At 42.8% G+C, this 17,736-nt stretch overlaps 1 protein-coding gene across 1 annotated transcript; it reads right to left on the reverse strand.

The window, feature by feature from the left end:
• Positions 1 to 6,445: 6,445 nt before the first annotated feature.
• Positions 6,446 to 17,321, reverse strand: LOC111232133 (ubiquitin-conjugating enzyme E2 R2-like). The gene is made up of 5 exons (XM_022759500.1): positions 17,006 to 17,321; positions 8,463 to 8,549; positions 8,137 to 8,234; positions 6,891 to 7,025; positions 6,446 to 6,740 (listed from the first exon to the last, which is right to left on the reverse strand). The coding sequence occupies exons 1-5, from the start codon at positions 17,186 to 17,188 to the stop codon at positions 6,518 to 6,520; spliced, it is 726 nt and encodes a 241-aa protein (XP_022615221.1). The 5' UTR covers positions 17,189 to 17,321; the 3' UTR covers positions 6,446 to 6,517.
• Between the last annotated feature and the right edge of the window lie 415 nt (positions 17,322 to 17,736).

Consider the following 17,736-nt stretch of genomic DNA (forward strand, 5'->3'; position numbering starts at 1 on the left):
GTGAGGAACTCTGCAGCTATTACAAACTAGTAAAAGCACAGAAGTGAACAATACGGATCTGATTCACTGTGGCCGTGCTCGCTTGTTCTCTCCTGTCATCCGGATAGACAGATGTACCTACACACAGGAAGTGATGAGGGCAATTATATAACAAAAAAAGCAGCTGAAGGAGTCAATTCACCACTGTGGCGCAACATCTTCCCTGCTGATGTCCGATTGGCTTCCTGGAAGGACAGGAAGGAGGAATTGAGGCTGGTACGTAGAAACAAGGCTGTCAGACTGAAGAGGAGCTGCACAAAAGCTCTGCAGGACGTCTAGTGTACCTCCAGGTTTGCTCATTGTTCCTTTTACAGTGTGTGTGTGTGTGTGTGTGTCTGCATTGACTCTTAGCACATATGGTCACTCATTATGGTCAAGCAAGAAAAAAAAAAAGGAAGAGGCCTAACACGTCATAGGGTCCATTTTTACCCCACGGCCTCTTATTGTTGCCATCCATCTTTCTTTCTTCCTGCCAACCCACTTCCACCTTCCACACAACTTCTGTTGCCTTGGAGACATCTCATATCCTGACATATGGATCAATCCCCCCCCCCCCCCCCACTAACCAACTCTGTATACTCTCGCATTTCTTCACCTCTCAGTTCAACCAGTTCGTTCATTCCTCGGGCAGTGCGGCTATCCATAGGTCATCTACGACTCTGACTCAGTTGGCCTCTACTCACTGAGGCTGGAGGAGATCAATGCCAAAACCACCAGCTGGAGTAGGGGGACGCAGAAACGCATGTGACTCACGGTCACAGCACGAAACCACTGAGAGAGGGTCACGGGTTGTAACATCTGGCTCTGATCCGGCAGTCGGCTTTATAACCTGCAGTTTAAGCAGAGTGTTATCCTTTCTGGACAAAAACACAGTGCGAAGTATGAAAGAAACCACAGAGGGAGAGAAGCAATTCTGCAAATGCCAGGTCCATTTGAGTGTCTTGATTTTTCTGGTCCGCTGAACTGGCATTTGGATTGGACACACGCAGGGCGAAAGGTCAAACCTGTCACCATAGGAGACAAATTTGATGGGCTCAGCAGCAAAGATGGTATGTCTCTGAGGGGGTAGAGGGGCGACTGATGGGATGACCTAGGAGCTCAGGGGAGTGTGGGTAAAAGGATGCAAGAAAAAAAAATAAAAAATTGATTGGAGAAAATTGCCCTCAGAGCTGACCTGAAGCACCAGCATACAGTATACTGATGAGGGGAATCTCCCTCTACGCTGTCTTGCAGATTGATGATTTTCATTTTCAAGCACCAGATAACAGGCTCAACTTAACCAGGAGTATGGAGATACCATATAAGTCATGTACAGGAGCAGCATAAGTGCACATAGAGTCTACTTACAGTGGTTTCACAGTGGGTGATGAGAAAAGTGGAAATGACCAGTAGATACTTTGCCACTTAGATATAAGAAGGTGAAATATATATATACAGTATATAACCCATATCACTCTTATTATTGTACTCTTCTTTGAGGGGATGGGAGCGCCCCCGGCTGGAGAATAAAGGCAGGGAGACACTGCAGGCTTCAGCTTGTAGTGTTGATTGCAGAATCACAGGCGTTTGAACTGAGAAAAGAAAAGGCACTCACACTTTATTAGGCACAAGTTGATAAAAATACACAATTACCATCTCGCCAGACGTCTTAACTTTTTGTGCTCACTTAGGCTGGTACAAACTTGCTGTCAAACACCTCCAGTGTAACCAGAGACAAGCTGTTGCTGCCCCCTAGAGGGCCCACAAAATAAACTCTTTTGAAGAAAAGGCATGTGGTTCATACTGTATGCGTTCACATGAAGAGAGCAGCTGGAAATCCTTTAAGTCTCCACCACCCCAATAATAAAGGCGACTGCAGGGTACAGATCTCATCACACACACTCTTCACACAGCTTGAACACACTGGACAGAAAACCAATACAAGCTTGTGGAAAAATGTGTTGATCAAAGCTGATACTGAATGTTAGTGCAAAAAGAAGAATAGAGAGTGTCGGAGATTACACTTAAAAAAAAAAAAAAGAGTAGTGTGATTCACCAGTTGCCTTGTAAAATGAAGGGTTTTATCTATTTTTCGCTGAGCACACCCCTGAACGCTGTTAATATGAGCTTGTTTGTCTCCACTAAGAAAAGCTTATTACGCTCTGGTGTTTTTTCAAGCAAGAACAAACACTGTCTCACCTTGTTTTTCTTGCAGGATACCATGCATGCCTTTAAAGCACCTGTGAGACAATAAGCAGGATCTACTATAAAATACAAGTCTTCCTGCAAAAAAACAAAAAAAACAACAAACAAACAAAAAACAAAGCTCCAGTAAAGCTGAACAGACACAGGAAATGTTTCACTCGGACAGGAACTTTGACACTTTAAAGTGGATAAGTTTAAAGTTTTGCCATGCTTATATGCAACTTGTTTCTGATTAGTTTCTAAAAAAGAAAAGAAGCAGCAGAAAACTTGACATGCAAGAAGTGATCTGAAACTGAAGGCAGGTAGTTATGAGGCAGCTACATCAGGGAAGGTGTAAGAAGAATGTGAGATTCTCCACGGCACCAGGCTCTAGAGGACGAATGCTGTCAATTCCCATTTTATTTGTTTTTTTATTTTTATTATTTTTCATCTCTTGATTAGTTGTACAGCTCAGCTTTAAACTGGCTGGTTTATTATAATGTTGCAAAAATAATTAAAAATGCCCATCACAAGTTCCCAGAGCCCAAGGTGAAGCTCAAATCTACTGATAGAAAACAGAGGATCGACTAATTGATTGTTTCCGCTGTAGTTGGAAGGTTTGTAAATTTTCATATTTCAGCTCCTTTACTGACAATTTGATTTGCATATTCCAGCAGCATCTACAGTGATGCATAACAGCACTGCATTTCAAAAAGGAAATTGCCTTTATTTCATGCAAAGCGGGGCTAAATTAACGACAGATCTCACAAAACATAGAAACGTCTTACCGTAGTTCCTTCCAAGACTTGAGATTAGCAACAACAGGAGACAAGGAAATAGAAACCAAGGCCATTTAGAGAGGGCTTTTCTTATATTCCCACTTTGAACAGATAAAACATGGAAAGCATCAGGAAATCCTTTAAAGTCTCCACCACCCTCTGAGTATAGCAGGGTGACTGCTGAGTACACATTTCATCATGCACTTTCCTCACACCTTAGCTCCACCACAAGGTTTACAAAAAGCATCAAGTGAAAGTGAAAAGAAAGGACACAAGTCTTACCTCTCAGAGCTAGCCCTGAGTTTCACTCAAATTTCATGCACTCACGCCATTTCAGTGTCTATAAGAGAACACAGAAAAGGGAGAAACCAGTGAGACCTTTAAATCTCTCAAACAGAGACGAACAGAAGCTCTCCCACCTCCCAATAACAAAATCAGTCAATATCTAATAAAGATCTTTATTTCAGATTTTAAATAGATTTACAAACCATAAGAAAAAAAGAAAATATAAACAAGAGAAAAAAAACAAAACATCAAGTGATCGTCAAAATATCCACATGTGCATATCAAGGGATTGTAAACAGTCCTTTGAAGCCAAAAAGTGAGACTCCCCGTGGTCAGGTTCACTCAGCTGGAAAAGGATTTGTTTGTTTGTTGGTTGTTTCTTCTTTTTTTTTTCTTTTTTTTTTCCTGAGGTTGTTTTCTGTATTTAACAGCTGGGTTTTTTTCCCTCAGTGATGCTGCCACCAATCAGAGCTCAGAGAACTTGGGGGTGGGGGGGGGTAAAAATAACAGTGGTTTGACAAAAAAAAAAAAAAAAAAAAAAAATGAAATCCCATTCACCCTAAAACATTGAAACTGAGGGGGGAGAATCATTCATAGGCTGTGTAATGGACATCAGTCAATTATCGGGTATTGATAACTAATTTCTGAGCATTCAGGGCTGAGAAAGGCTGGGAAGAATTTATGTATGGTGCGCTGTGTCAGTTTGGTTCGGTATTACTTTTCTGTTGTTTGATTTTCACTTGGTACATTTAGTTATTCGTCCATGGACAATCCTGGGGTTTTTTTTTTTTTTTTTTGGTTTTTTTTTTTTTAAACAATCAGGTCAATATTCTTAGCACTTAATACATATCAGACAGAAAACATTGCAGCTCACACCACAATTTGGAAATAAAAAGATTACATCAAAAACAGTCAAAGAAGCCCAAAATAAACGGATAACCCTCAGCCCATTCCCAATGTGACAGTTTTTAGATAAAATTGAGAACCTTTGTCCCTGGACACAATCCCGACCCTTATAGCAGATCTAAAACCACAAACACATCATTAACAGCATGCTAGTGAAGAACCACATTCTCCTGTCCATGCTCAAAAGATCAACCCTATCCCCATGCCTTCCCATTTCTGCGCTTCTTCTCCACAACTTTTCAGCACATCTTATGAACGATCTGTGAATATTCACACACACACACACACACACACACACACACACACACACACACACACACACACAGACACAGACACACGCAACGGACACATGGTTACAGCGATGTTGAAAATTTCATTGGAAATACTGCTGGATGGTGGTAATGTTGTCTTTTTGAGTGTGCAACAGAGCACTCCTGGCAGTTAAAAAGAGGGTCTTTGACAGTACAGACTGAACACAAAACCGCATCAGGCCATTTTCATTCTTCTGAAACACTCGCACTGCTACCTGATCTCCTCTCACGTAGCAGGTGTCATTGATTCAGGTGAGTCAAGATGGCTGTTGAACATTTCAGAGCAGGGGAATAAAAATAAAAAAAAATAAAAATAAAAAAAAAAAAAGGAGAAAAAAAATAAAAAATAAAAACCAACACTGCTTGTACACACAGCCACCACTAGGGGGATGTGCTCTGTGGAGGCCTGTGTACAATCTCACTCTTGTTTCTTCTGCTCTGGAGACTTGTGCTACTCTGGTTTAGATTAACAAACCACTGACAAACATAAAAACGGACACAACTGCACATGTCCATCTCTAACCGAGGACACCGTCAGTCCAAAGTCCTAACAGGTATGTAGCTGGCTTGTAAAACTCAAGCTGAAGTTCAGGTCAGACCGTTGAAAAGGCTCAGCTTCACTGCCACGTTTAAAGCACTGCATAATAAGTGAGTTCAAGCCCTGACTGCATAGGTTTTTTTTATGTTTTTTTTTTTTTTATACAGTACATTGGATTTCATGAGCAGCAGCAGGCTCAGCTAGCTGTTTGTTAATGCATCCAGGCCACTAGTAGCACGTGCTTGTGTGATGAAGGCTGCGTGGCAGTCGGTAGAGGACGTCTGTGGGATCCTGATTTACATTCCACTCTTTAGTTCAGCTGCTGGATCTTACCTTTCTCACTCACAGCCTGGACAAATCTGACAGGTGCTGCTATTAATAACTTGTTCCATCAGGAGGGCGCTGTTTGCACAGTTGTCCCTCACCTGAGACCTTGTGAGCCTGAATATCTCCCTCTGCCACCTTTTGTTTGTCTGGCTGCTTGGGTTTTTGGCTTTGAGCGGTCTGTCCCATGAGTCATTCAGATCTGCGGTATCAAGGAGCGAGGGAAGGCACAAGGGAGTGTGAACAGCTTCCCTGTTTGGAGCAGCACAAGCCCTGGGGCTCTAAAAATGTCAGAGGTGAAGCATGGCAGGGCTTCAAACAGCCTGGTAACTGGAGGTCACACACATGGCTCAGAGGCGGACGTGTCTCAGCTTTTCAACACACACATGCACTCACACACACGCACTCACACACACACACACACACACACACCCACACACACACACACACTCACACACACGCACTCACACACACGCACTCACACACACACACACACACACACAAACACAAACTGTATAATTTTTCTAAATTAGCTTCCTTTACAAATGCTCTCTGCATGTTTTACTCTGATCTGACTTGTGACGTTACATTCCTCCCTGCTGCTGATGATGTTAAGAAAAGGCATGACCATTCTTAGGCCAAAGTTATAAGAAAAGAAAAAAAACACAACTTGGCTTTGTTCCTCTCAAAGCCAGAGGAAGAAATAGGTGTTGGAGCTAAAAACACTTTTGTGGGAATTTAAACCAGGTACCAGTGCAGACAAGCAGAAGCAGACGAGGAAGTACTGTTACTATAAGTTTTCTTACTGTGTGTGTATCATGTGTGTAAACCTCTATTCCAACAAAAAAAAAAAAAAGAAAGAAAGAATAAAAGAAAACATGTAAGAAACCAACAAAAACAACTCTGTAGCTTTCTTTTCTTCGATGCATCAGGTTTTAGTGTGCATACAGTGACTGCACAAGTGACAGAAGGTGGACAGGGAGGCCTGTGCTAAGTGAGGATGATGAAGGGGTTGAGGGGAAGAAAAAGGGGGGGCAGGGAATTAAAGTTCAGTCCATGACAGAAGAGGGAGGTGCGTGTGTGTGTATGTGTGGGGCGGAGTGGGGGGTGGAGGGGGCTAGGACTGGTGAATAAGGAAGGGGGGTTGGGGGTGACGTCACGGGGTGGCAAGGTCAGGAATCCTCGGTGCCCGAGTCGTCATCGTCATAGCAACAGTCCTCGTTGTCATCCTCATCGTCGTCCTCCAGCTCTTCGTCGTCGTAGTAGTCGTCGTATAAGAGGTTGGAGCCGTCGTCTGTGGGTGGGACTTGGGTGCGTACGCAATACTCGTCCAACGTGATTGGAACCTTGACGCCGTCCCGCTCTGCGTCAGCTTTGGTAGCCAGCACCTGCTTCCTGCGAGAGGGAATGACAGAAGGGGGAGGAAAAAAAAAAAAACAAAGCAGTCAGGTGAGGCCACAGAGACCTTTATTGACAGTACTCTCTGTACCTAATAAACTGACAAACTCTCTGAAGTGGGAAGAGTGTTGCGTGTCCTCTAGGCACCTGATGATTTCGATGTATTCTCTGTCCTTGCCCTTGCTGTCCCTCCACTTGCGGTACATGACGGACGCGTCCACGTTGGCCGGGGAGAAGGTGTTGGGCTCGTTCAGTAGAGAGATCACGCTGAGCAGAATGGTCCTGAGAGGAGATGTCAACAGGTGAGGAAAAGAGGAGCGAGAGATTAAAATAGAGGAAAGCAATACAGGGGGAGGAAAAGGAAAACACGGGGGGGGGGGGCAAAGATGGAGGTAAGACGAGTAAAGAGACATTGAGAATGCAGGACAAAGACGTGCACAGAGATGGAACAAAGAGAGACAGAGAGGGGTGAGACATGAAGGTTAGGGTCAGACAAGCAGCCTGCTAAACATCCATTTGTCTCTGCTGTCATCTGTTGATTTCAACTCTTGGCTCCAAGAAAGATACTAACAGACAATACAACCATATTATTTATACTTGGGTGAATCAACTAGGTGACCTAGTTGATCTGACCAAGCAACTATATAGGGGTTAGAGCGTAAAAAGCTTGGGTGTTACAGTACGCCCCCCTCGTCCCTAAACTGTAACCATTTCCTTTTGTTTTTGTTGTTGTTTTGATCATCAGCTCGTGGGCTACAAAGGACGCATTATTGTGCTACACACCTCTGTTCAACTGTGAGAGTTGGGCATAAACATAATGCATAAAAGGAAAAGCTAATGCGAGAGAGAGAGAGAGAGAGAGAGAGAGAGAGAGAGAGAGAGAGAAAATGGGGAAGCTGCAGGGGTTGAAAGAATGTGTGTCTAGTGGAAATAAAGGGGTATGAATTATACATCATGTTTGTAAGTTTGCTGCATTTACACTGCAGCAAGATGGTTGGCAGTTGAGGGAAGATCTCGAATAACTGTCTACCATTACGTTATGTCCATGAGCAGGAATCAAAACTTGAGTGTAGGAAATAAGTCTAAAAAACTTTTGGTATGAAAAAAGCTTGTAAGTCCAGTCCAGACTATATTAAAAGGGTTACATCTCCCATACACAGTTCTTTAATGTATTTCAAACTTAATGTAGTGAAGCTCAGAGCCTGACAACAAATGTGCAACTGTCCAAATACTTACGGTCTGGACTGATAGTCGAGATAACAGATTGACAGATAATTCAAATAGCGATATTTAAGGAGGTCGCTGTAAGACACTGGACAAAGAGTAACTCTGGTGATCTGGTTTTATGTACAAAAAGAACCTAGGATGGGATAAAGAGCATTCTGTTGTGTACCTGACGTTCTGTGTGGGGTTCCACCTCTCTGACGGCAGCTCACCGCTCTGTGGGTCGTCCACTGGTGGGTGCAGGATAGAGATACACACATCCCCGTTCTAGGGACGCAAGAGAACCAACACCAACATGTTGAGGTAATACTTTAATTATTACTTCATAGATAGAGTTTTAAGATTAAAATATTCGGATTGGACACCATTCTGCAGTTTGTCTTTATATGCCTCAACATTTAAGATTTAAAAAATGCAGTAATGCACCAGTATATAATCAAAGGCTATGAGGAGCTACTGCAAGTTTTAACCAGCGTTTACACCGGTCAGACTTACCTCATAAATGTTGGGGTGCCACATTTTGGTGAGGAAGCGGAAAGCAGGTGGAGAGTATGGGTAGTCGACAGGGAACTTGATCCGAGCCTGAGGGTGAAAGAAGACACATAATAGCAATGTGAGAGGCAGCGGTTTATCTACACTTCTCCTTTGCCAACAGACAAGTCACGACTACTTCCCTGTAAACTGTTAACCGTTTGGGAGAACCTTCTCATCCGATTTAACCAGCAGAGACTTACTCAAAATATCCCAGAAAAGTAAATGGTGATTCCTTTAATTACAGTTAGGCTGCTGTATATCATTTCAGCGCACTAGTGGTGTTTTTTGCTTTAAGAAAAACCTGCAGTGTGTGTTGGATCCACACATAAACACGATGGACACAGCCTCCCGGGGATAACTGAAATCAAGTCTGTACACTGCTGCAGATCAAAACACACACACACACACACACACACACACACACACACACACACACACACACACACACACACACACACAAACAGCTGCTGTGGAGAGAGAGGGCTTCATTGTCAAGGCTTTTCTCCACAGAGACCTATGTTTTACAGCGCTCTGGTGTCAACAAGCAGCGGCTAAATTAACATATTGACGATCATGCTGATCAGCTTCAATAGTGACTGAGAGAGACCTATAAATAGTAGCTGTAGACGCATGGCAAACCCGGAGGAACTAATGACAGTGTAATGTAATATGGTGTAGAGAGAGGGAGGGAGGCTTGCAGTGCCTTCAGCTGCTGAGAGTGTGGAGCTTACACCAGTGGGTGGGGTGGGGTTGCTGGTTTAAAGACATTGTGGGGGTTTGTCCTCTCCAGCTGTCATTGCAACCCAAGACAATCCACCACTCAGACCCGTGTTCTGCTATTATATGCCCTCATACTGAAACCACACCCATCCACACACACACACACTCTGTATAAATCCTACTATGCGTAGAGGATCCCAAACTACACTGATTACACACACGCATGTCACTCACAGCATGAAACCTTCTGCTGACCACCCCCCCCCCAATACACACACACATACTTGCTCACACTTGCTGATTCGGCATGGTCAGCTGGTCCTCGCCACAGTGAACCACCGAGCGAGAGGGTGGGATGGGTGAGGGGGGTTGCCGGCTGCATGGGAGCAGGGAGGTGGTGGAGTGGTAGTGGGAGGGGTGGGGTGGGGTTCCACTTGGAATAAAGGGGGTTGTGCTCTATATAATGCTGTAAGCTTTTAGCCCTCTTTGACTGCATTGTAGCATTTAAAACAGGCTGTATGTAGCAGACACATGCTGTATATCAACGCTCAGACCAAAACGCTACAAGTGTGATCTGTTCATATCCACCCTGACTTTTAGAGCTGTATTTAAGGCTCTGTTGAAGTGTGTGTCAGTATGTCCTGATCTACAGTGCAAGATAAACATTTGTTGTAATGGATGTCTTTCATGATCCCGACTTGCAACCAACAGAATAAACCTGTTCTTCTCACCATATGATATCAGACTGGAGAGGAAACACTGACTCAGCCCTGAGAGAATGCCGCTTGTAGGGGGGGGGGAAAACAAACAAAAAAACAAACAAAAAAAAAAACAAAAACAAAATCCCAGGGTATGACTGACCCTGCCAAAAAACTGGCAGCCCTTCAGAGTGCAGGGTTCAAGCCAACATTGTACACATTACAGGCTGGCAACAGTGCAACACATAGCAGCCAGGCAGGGGGGGGGCTGCAACAGTGAGAGCTTGGTTTGTCTTCCCAAACAATATAAACATCAAGATCATATCTGTCGCCTGGCTGAAAACTGGGCAAAGAATATCTTTGCTTGTGTATTTGGGAAAACTAACTCCTTTACATCATGTCCAACTGACTGTCAAATGTCTGTTCTAATTTACAATGCAATGCCAGTTTTCTGTTGACCCCAATAAGATGAGCTGACAGCTACAGCATCTGCCAGTGATGCTTTAAATAAGCCACAGTAGCTCCCATCACTAGCCATTCAGTATTACTTTGAGAAACCATTTGGTCCAATTCAAATGGGGGTGGAAATGGTACAAAAAAGAACTAGAGGGGATTTGGCAGGGCACAAACTTATGCCAATGCTTCCATTGGGCGAAGTGGTTTAATGCTTGTTTGTCTTCCAGGTATGATTTTCCAGTCAAACAGTGTGTGAATGAAAACCTCTCCAACAGCTCTGAATCTGAACGACCCAGATCTCTTTAGTCCACATGGATTAAAAAAAAGTTAAAGGCAAAAAAAAAAAAAAAATCCCAAAACACCACCAAAATCTAAATCACTCATCCTTTGGCAAAGAGTTGTCCGTCTACGTACTTTCTTCCAAAACTCACTAAGCTATCTTGGAAACAAAAAGACGATCAGACATGGAGGAAAACCTACACTGCATCCAACAGTGGAAAGTAAACCAGAGCTACCCATCTCATCATGAACACAGAGAAATGGTCCCAACCGTTCATTTATATAAGAACATCTTTATGAAAATACGTTTTTGAATAAAAAAAAATAATCTCATATTTCATTCTGTAGCCTGTTGCTGGGAGATCTATGCATCAACACTTCCCATAAAATACCTTCATTCATCGTGATCCTGCGAGTCTGAATGCAAGTAAAGCAGGAAGGTGGGGATTGCATTAAGGAAAGCATGAGCATTGATCCCTGTAAGAAGGTAATGCAGCTTACCGGGAGGCTTTAGTACAGTGTTCCTAGTGACACAATACCACAAACAAAAAATTATAACTGACCCTGAAGAGGGCTTGTGAAGAAGGGAAAGATCAAGGCTGCTTGTGCTTTAAACTACAGATCGATTACAACCAATGGAAATAGGTGCAGTGTCCCCAGGTTTGTGGAGGGAATGAGTGGGTTATAAACTTTACTCTAAACCATAAAACACGAATAATGCGGTGTAAAACTTCACTGAACCGAATATCACGCTGCAACTCTTGACCTGCCCACCCACCAGCGAGCTGACACTTAAACCCTTTCGTGGATGGAAGGATAGGAGGAGAGGATGGATGGGTGGTTTTAGAGAAGAGTGACAGAGCTGGCCTAAACACAGACAGGCTGCTTGGTTGGCTCATTTGCTCTGCAGCAGTGAGCAGCTTGTCTCCTCTGTAGTCAGCACCGAGCAGACAGAAGTGAAGAAACACGAGGACGAGGAGGAAGAGGCGGAAGGAGAAAGGGGATAATGCAGCAAATCAGCTCTCTCTTTCAAGTTTCCAGAGATCATACTCTCTCTATAAGTTCTTGTTTTTATTATATACTTACATCTTAGTGTATCCTGTACAACACTCACTTTTTCCCCACTCTGCCTCCACAACCCTTTTGGATCAAGCGAAAATTAGGTATTGCTTCACATACGGCAACTCAACAAAGATCTCTGCCCGTCACAAAGTGCTAGCCTCAGTACATTTGTTGCAACATGCCACCGCTGGCTTGCCTGTCATGCCTCATAATTGGACTGAACTGAATTGAGCTCAGATTTAACAGCATCCATGGTCAAAAGGTGATTCACTCTGAAGAGCTCATTTGAGCAGCAGAAATGAAGTGTAGTCAATTTCCTGCCATGCATGCACGCATGCAAAAAAAAGAAAGACACATGAAGGGCTTGTTACTGAGAATATAGAAGACAAGATCAGTTTGCTCTTTCTATGAAACTCTTTCTTGGATTGTGACCTAAAAAAGCTGCCTTGAAAAGATAATGGGAATGAGAGTGAATGCGCCCACCCTGTGGAAAATGACAGCAAGGCGAAGTAAACCAGGTCAATGCAAAGACCCTGAACAGAAAAAAAAAGTATCTTTCTGTTCTCCCTGTGCACCTCATCCACCTTCTCTACAGACCACACACACACACACACGAGGAAAAGGTCCTTGTGTAGAGCAAATTCCATAGCGCACACGCACACACACTCGCGCACACACACGCATGCACACGTCCCAGAGATTATCATGTTCATACCCAACAGCCCCCAGCGTCATTAACTCAATTCATAAGGAGGATGTAGAGAAGAAAAGGATCAAAACCTGGTGCGTTACGTTACAAACCGATTCCTAGGTGACTGCAACACATGGAAAATGAAAACAACCATTTGTAGCAATGTTTGAAAGGTGTGATGTCCACATTCGAGGCCCATACAGGAAGAGAAAAAGAACACATGGCCAGGGCTTCAGGGGATGGTTATAACTGTCTTCTGGGGCCTCACACTCACCTCTTCTCACAGCAGGCTCTCCTTTCAAAGGGGCACCACTGCAAGGAAGGGCTCTGCCTGCTCTTGATCTGCCTGTTTCTGTATTCCCTCTTTTTTCCCTCTCTCCTGCTCTTGTTTCTCTGTGACACAGCCAGAGGGGGAAACATGACTCCGACAGCTCAGCTAGGCCCGGCCCAGCCAAGCCCTCTGCGGCCCGGTTGGGTCCTCTTGCCTGTACCCTCCCCTCCTCTGCTACTGCAAGGCTAACATAGAGCCTGTGCAAATTATGTAGCATGCATCCGAGGAGGAAGGAAAGCAGGCACAAACACAGAGTCAGCTGCTCAACACAACTCTGGTCTGTCAGAGGCTAAAAAAGACAGAGAGGCCCAGGCCAAAAACTGAAGGGCAACACCTCCCGCTTTCACATTTGCTATGAAGTGGTCTGTCAGTCGATTAAACCACTTGACTGCGATATGAAAGGTTTTGTTTCACAGTATGAGTTGCAGAGGGCCCATTTGGATCAGTGTTACATGCAACAAAAATTATAATTAAAGCTATCAAGTGCTGACACAGCAACACTTCAAACACGATCATCCATTCAATTTCACAGGCACCTCCACAGCAGTGCAGTTCAGACCTGTGTCGCCACCCACGGAGCACGATTTCTGCTGTATGTCACCGTGAGAAACTTCTCTGTGAAACAAATGCAGATGAACTAATGGTTGTGGATGTAGAACATTATTTCTCTGCTGTTGTGGTGCATGGCACAATACGAAGCAGGAAAGAGTGAAATCTGCCTGTGAGGTCACAGAAAAAGCAATGTCATACTTCTCAAGTGGAATTAATGGACTAGTCTTTATGGTCACAGATTTGTCATAGATTTGGTGGATTTTGTGCTTATGTTAATAAACCATGCAGATGGTAGTAACAATATAATGTATTTATAAATAAAATGGATACTGAGAAATTGAGAGTTCAACAATAGCCAAAAAGTGAATTACTGTATCTAATTAGTTCCAGTAAAAATAAAAAACTGTAGTTTTTTTTGTCTATGTGTGTGCGTGTGTGTAGCTGGTGTTTTTGACTTGTGTAAATATGAAACTAATACTTGACACAGTAAAGAGAAAAAATAAATCAGAGCATTAGACTTTGTAATGGAAATATGTTCCTGTACTTTATGCCATGTAAGGTAAAATCTATTGGTTGAGCCTGTTGTTGCAGACACTGTGTGGGCTCCTTGGAAAGTACAATAATTAGTTTTGACCTGTTGAAGAGTGACTTGATTTGAACTGGGGTCATACCAACTGTTCTGAATTACATTATTATAAGTAGAAGTGCTGTGATTCACCACTATTCTTCCACTTTGATTCCACTAATTTAATGCGGATATTGCACCAAAATGCAAGCAGCCACAAATTGTGAGACTGCAAATTCCTAAGGAGACGGGATAGCGGATCCAAATCACAAACAAGTAGCTCAACAGCAATTAAAGATTTTGACCATACCCAAAAATCTAAAATACAACCAATCATTCACATGAAGTCTTGAATAAATGTGAGTAAGTTGTTGTGGTTGTGATGGTGACAAGAATGTGACCGTGTTATTTAATAAATTCTCACATCTTGAAATGTTCCTGGGGTCAAGAAAATGTGCGAAGAGAAGACAGGTGTTCAAGAGAAAGAAAAAGGTGCAGAGAGAGAAAGAGAGAATCAGTCACGAACCAGAGATCTACTAGAAAAAATGATGCGCTAGACAGAAAATGACTTGCACAGTTTTTATGTTTCAGTCATGATTGTATGACACGGTCAGCATACAGTTGAAGCACCATAAAACTAGACAACCTCCCCATTAATCTTAATGGTAGAGTGGGATAAAAAAAAAAAATTCTAATGGTGTCCCAATTTCAAGGTTTTTGTATTAAAGGCGCAGATTAAGAATGCATTACACTAAAGTATATAGCTTAAACCTCATAGTCAGCGTATCATTTGGAAATTCAAACTTAACGTGAACAATAACAACACAAACACAGTGAGTCACTATCCTAACACCCCTTCAACTCTTGAATTCTGGGGTCGGCATCTCAGTTCCTCTGCTTCATACATGGCCCAGGACTGTTGCTGGCTATGGGACGGACTGGCCCTCAGACCCTGGAGGCTTACCTCACATGACAAAGCAGAAAGTACACACACAAAGGATCTTAAGCTTGGAAATATCTCAGAACCAATGCATGAGTGTCAGCATCTGGGCCTACTGTGAGACCTTCGGGTCAATGGTCAATACATCACGATAAGCTAGTGTTTACTTATGTGTATCCAGGTCAGTTATCTAATGCTGTTTCAGTGACAATTCAGTATGTCTCAGTCTACAGTGTGTCTGTAGTCATGATGTATTCATCATGGTGTGACTCTTTGAGAGCAACACCCATGTGAAATAAATACCTGACTCAGCCTGGTTTCATGTGATGTCATTACCTGCCCTGTTTCTAATGAACAGGCAGCTGCAGCGTGTCACAACTGCTTGTTTGTTTGGTTAACCTGGTTGCAGCGGTGTGCTTTTTTGTTGTTCTTTTCTGTTAGAATATGGCAAACTGGTTGGATGGAAACCCAACACAGAACAATGAGTCACAACCATGCGGTGGATTTCGCAGCCAGGCTGTGCATTCCTGGCCCGACAAAGGAATCCTGTACACAGCACCCACACAGATACACTGAACACCGTCTACGGTAGCCTTGCCGGGGCCCTCTGCCTGTGTTCACAGGCTTGAAAAAAACCAGAGGCAGAATGAAGAGGCTTCTCAAGAACTGGACTCACAAAGCACTGTATAGCTTAAGTGATACAATATGCTGGATAGGCTGAACACAGTGGGAGCAATTGCCGATACATTACAGTTTAGTTGTTGTATGGAGACAACATAGCATTAGCATTATGAGCCCATGACAAAAGCCCTTTTAACGAGACTATGTACAATTTGAGTATGTTGTTATTTTTGTGGGCGTCTTTTGCTACGAATTTAAATCTTCTTTCGGAGCCCTGACCTATATTATCCTTGTCTTTTTACTCAGAAAGACAGGACTAATACCACCTTAATAAATGCCCATTATTTTTTGTTTGATGTACAATAAATTAACTATCTAGGGCAAGTCTGAAGCAGACCTACCAGGTGTTTTGTTGATGTTGCCAGACAAAGCAATAAATCAAAACGGATTATTGGATGAATACCCATATTAGAATAGGACTTGAAATCTGAGTGAACAACAATCCCCTCAGTGTTTTGCAACATATGATTTTCAAACACTCATTTGAGTTTGAGAGAAAATAACAGTAGGCTCTCTGCTGTGCCAACAAACGCAAGGATATTCAGTATTTACAATGTAGGTGTGTAGCTTACAGGGGGACTTGAAGTGAGACTGTTTCTGTTGCTCCAACCATTGTGGAAAACAGTATAAATAACCAGCAGTTAACAGGTCAAGGGTCACAGCCATGGGTGACATGAAAATGAAGAGCTGATGCTCCTTCTCTAAAAAGATATCACAATTATAGATAAAGTGCTAGAGAAGATTAAAAGAAATGTAGCCAAGACAATTCAGTAGTTAATAACTTAGTAGAGGCTTTGTAAACTTCCAACTCTCTTGGCCAGCTGCACAAACGCTCTAAAACGGGAACAAGATATCTGTGAAACCAACACATCCTTCACTCTCAAGGGAGGAAGTATGCCAGAAAACAAATTAAATGACAGATGAGTTTGCCAAAGTTAGACACGCTCAATGTCTACGCTTCATAGGCAATCCATGCTTGAGTTAATTTCATATACAAACAAAATGCTTGGTCAACCTAGGGCTGCTGATTTGTACTGTTAAAACACAAAGGAATTGACTGAATTAGTTAGATGATGAGCTTTTCTAATCAGAGCAACGTTAAAGCTTGGGGCCGTTGTGCTAACAAACCTTTTGTTTCATGTTAACACAAAAGTGACTGTCAAACGTGATCATGCGCTGACTGTCACTATAAGGGACCTCGGTTAACTTGTTTTTTTTTTTCATATATAAAAATGAGCCATAGCTAAAAAGTTTTAGTGTCTAGTAGCCCGCACCACTAAAATGTAATAATCCTGATTGAGTGGAGTTGATTTAAAGTTGAACAAAGAAGGGGAGAGTTTTATCACAGTAAACAACTGCCAATTAGCCAAGTTAACGTTATTAACTGTTACCTGCCGTTGATGAAGACGGTTACCTAAAGGCTAAGGTTAACCGTTGAGCTGTGCTCTATGAGCAAATTACTTAAATGTAGGCTAAATCAACCAGCTAAAGAACAATAGATCGACTGCTAGCTAACATTAGCTACTCACCTTAAAATAACCACCCTCGTAGTGAGTATTTGGGGGTCCGAATATCGCTACTTCCCAGTTGTACATGTCCGACTCGTCCACCAAAGTTATTTTGAACCCTTCGACCGGCTCATCTTGGAGACTTTTCATCTCCAGCATTAGTGCTTTTTGGGAACTGGCTACATGATGTCCATGCTGAGCCATATTCCACAACGATTTGTGTAAATATATCAGCAACACCACCAGAGCTGTTACTGCGAAGGACAAAGCTAGCTCGGTACAAACAATAGCTTTCAGTAGAACAACGAAGCCCTGTCGCACCAGAACGCGTTAACGTTAGTTTCCGTTTGTGTGGTTCCGAGACAGGATCTAAAAATCGCGACTGTGCTTTATTTGGTCAGAGCTGGTGCGCCTTCCTCTGTTGTTGTGAACAATCCCTCGTAGCTGTTATGAACAACCATCTAAACCTACTGTTATCAAGTCAGACACTGACACATCTACTGGATTTCCGGCTATAGCTTTCGAAATTTAGCCTCTATTTATCTGTTTGAACATATAGTTTCGTTCCATAGTTAACAGCTCACAACTTCACAGTCTATTTATTTTTGATTTTTGTTGTTATATACACCCCAACATTATTGAAGTATATATTTCGTGCGTCACTTTCCCGTCGGTTTTCAGGGTGTTTACTGTTAGCTAGCTCAAAATGCAATCTTACTCAAAGGTAAACTCAACTATTGACCTGTTTTCAA

This window comes from Seriola dumerili, unplaced genomic scaffold (assembly GCF_002260705.1).
Source record: "Seriola dumerili isolate Sdu_G_001 unplaced genomic scaffold, Sdu_1.0 BDQW01000322.1, whole genome shotgun sequence".
NCBI classification, from domain to species: Eukaryota; Metazoa; Chordata; class Actinopteri; order Carangiformes; family Carangidae; genus Seriola; species Seriola dumerili.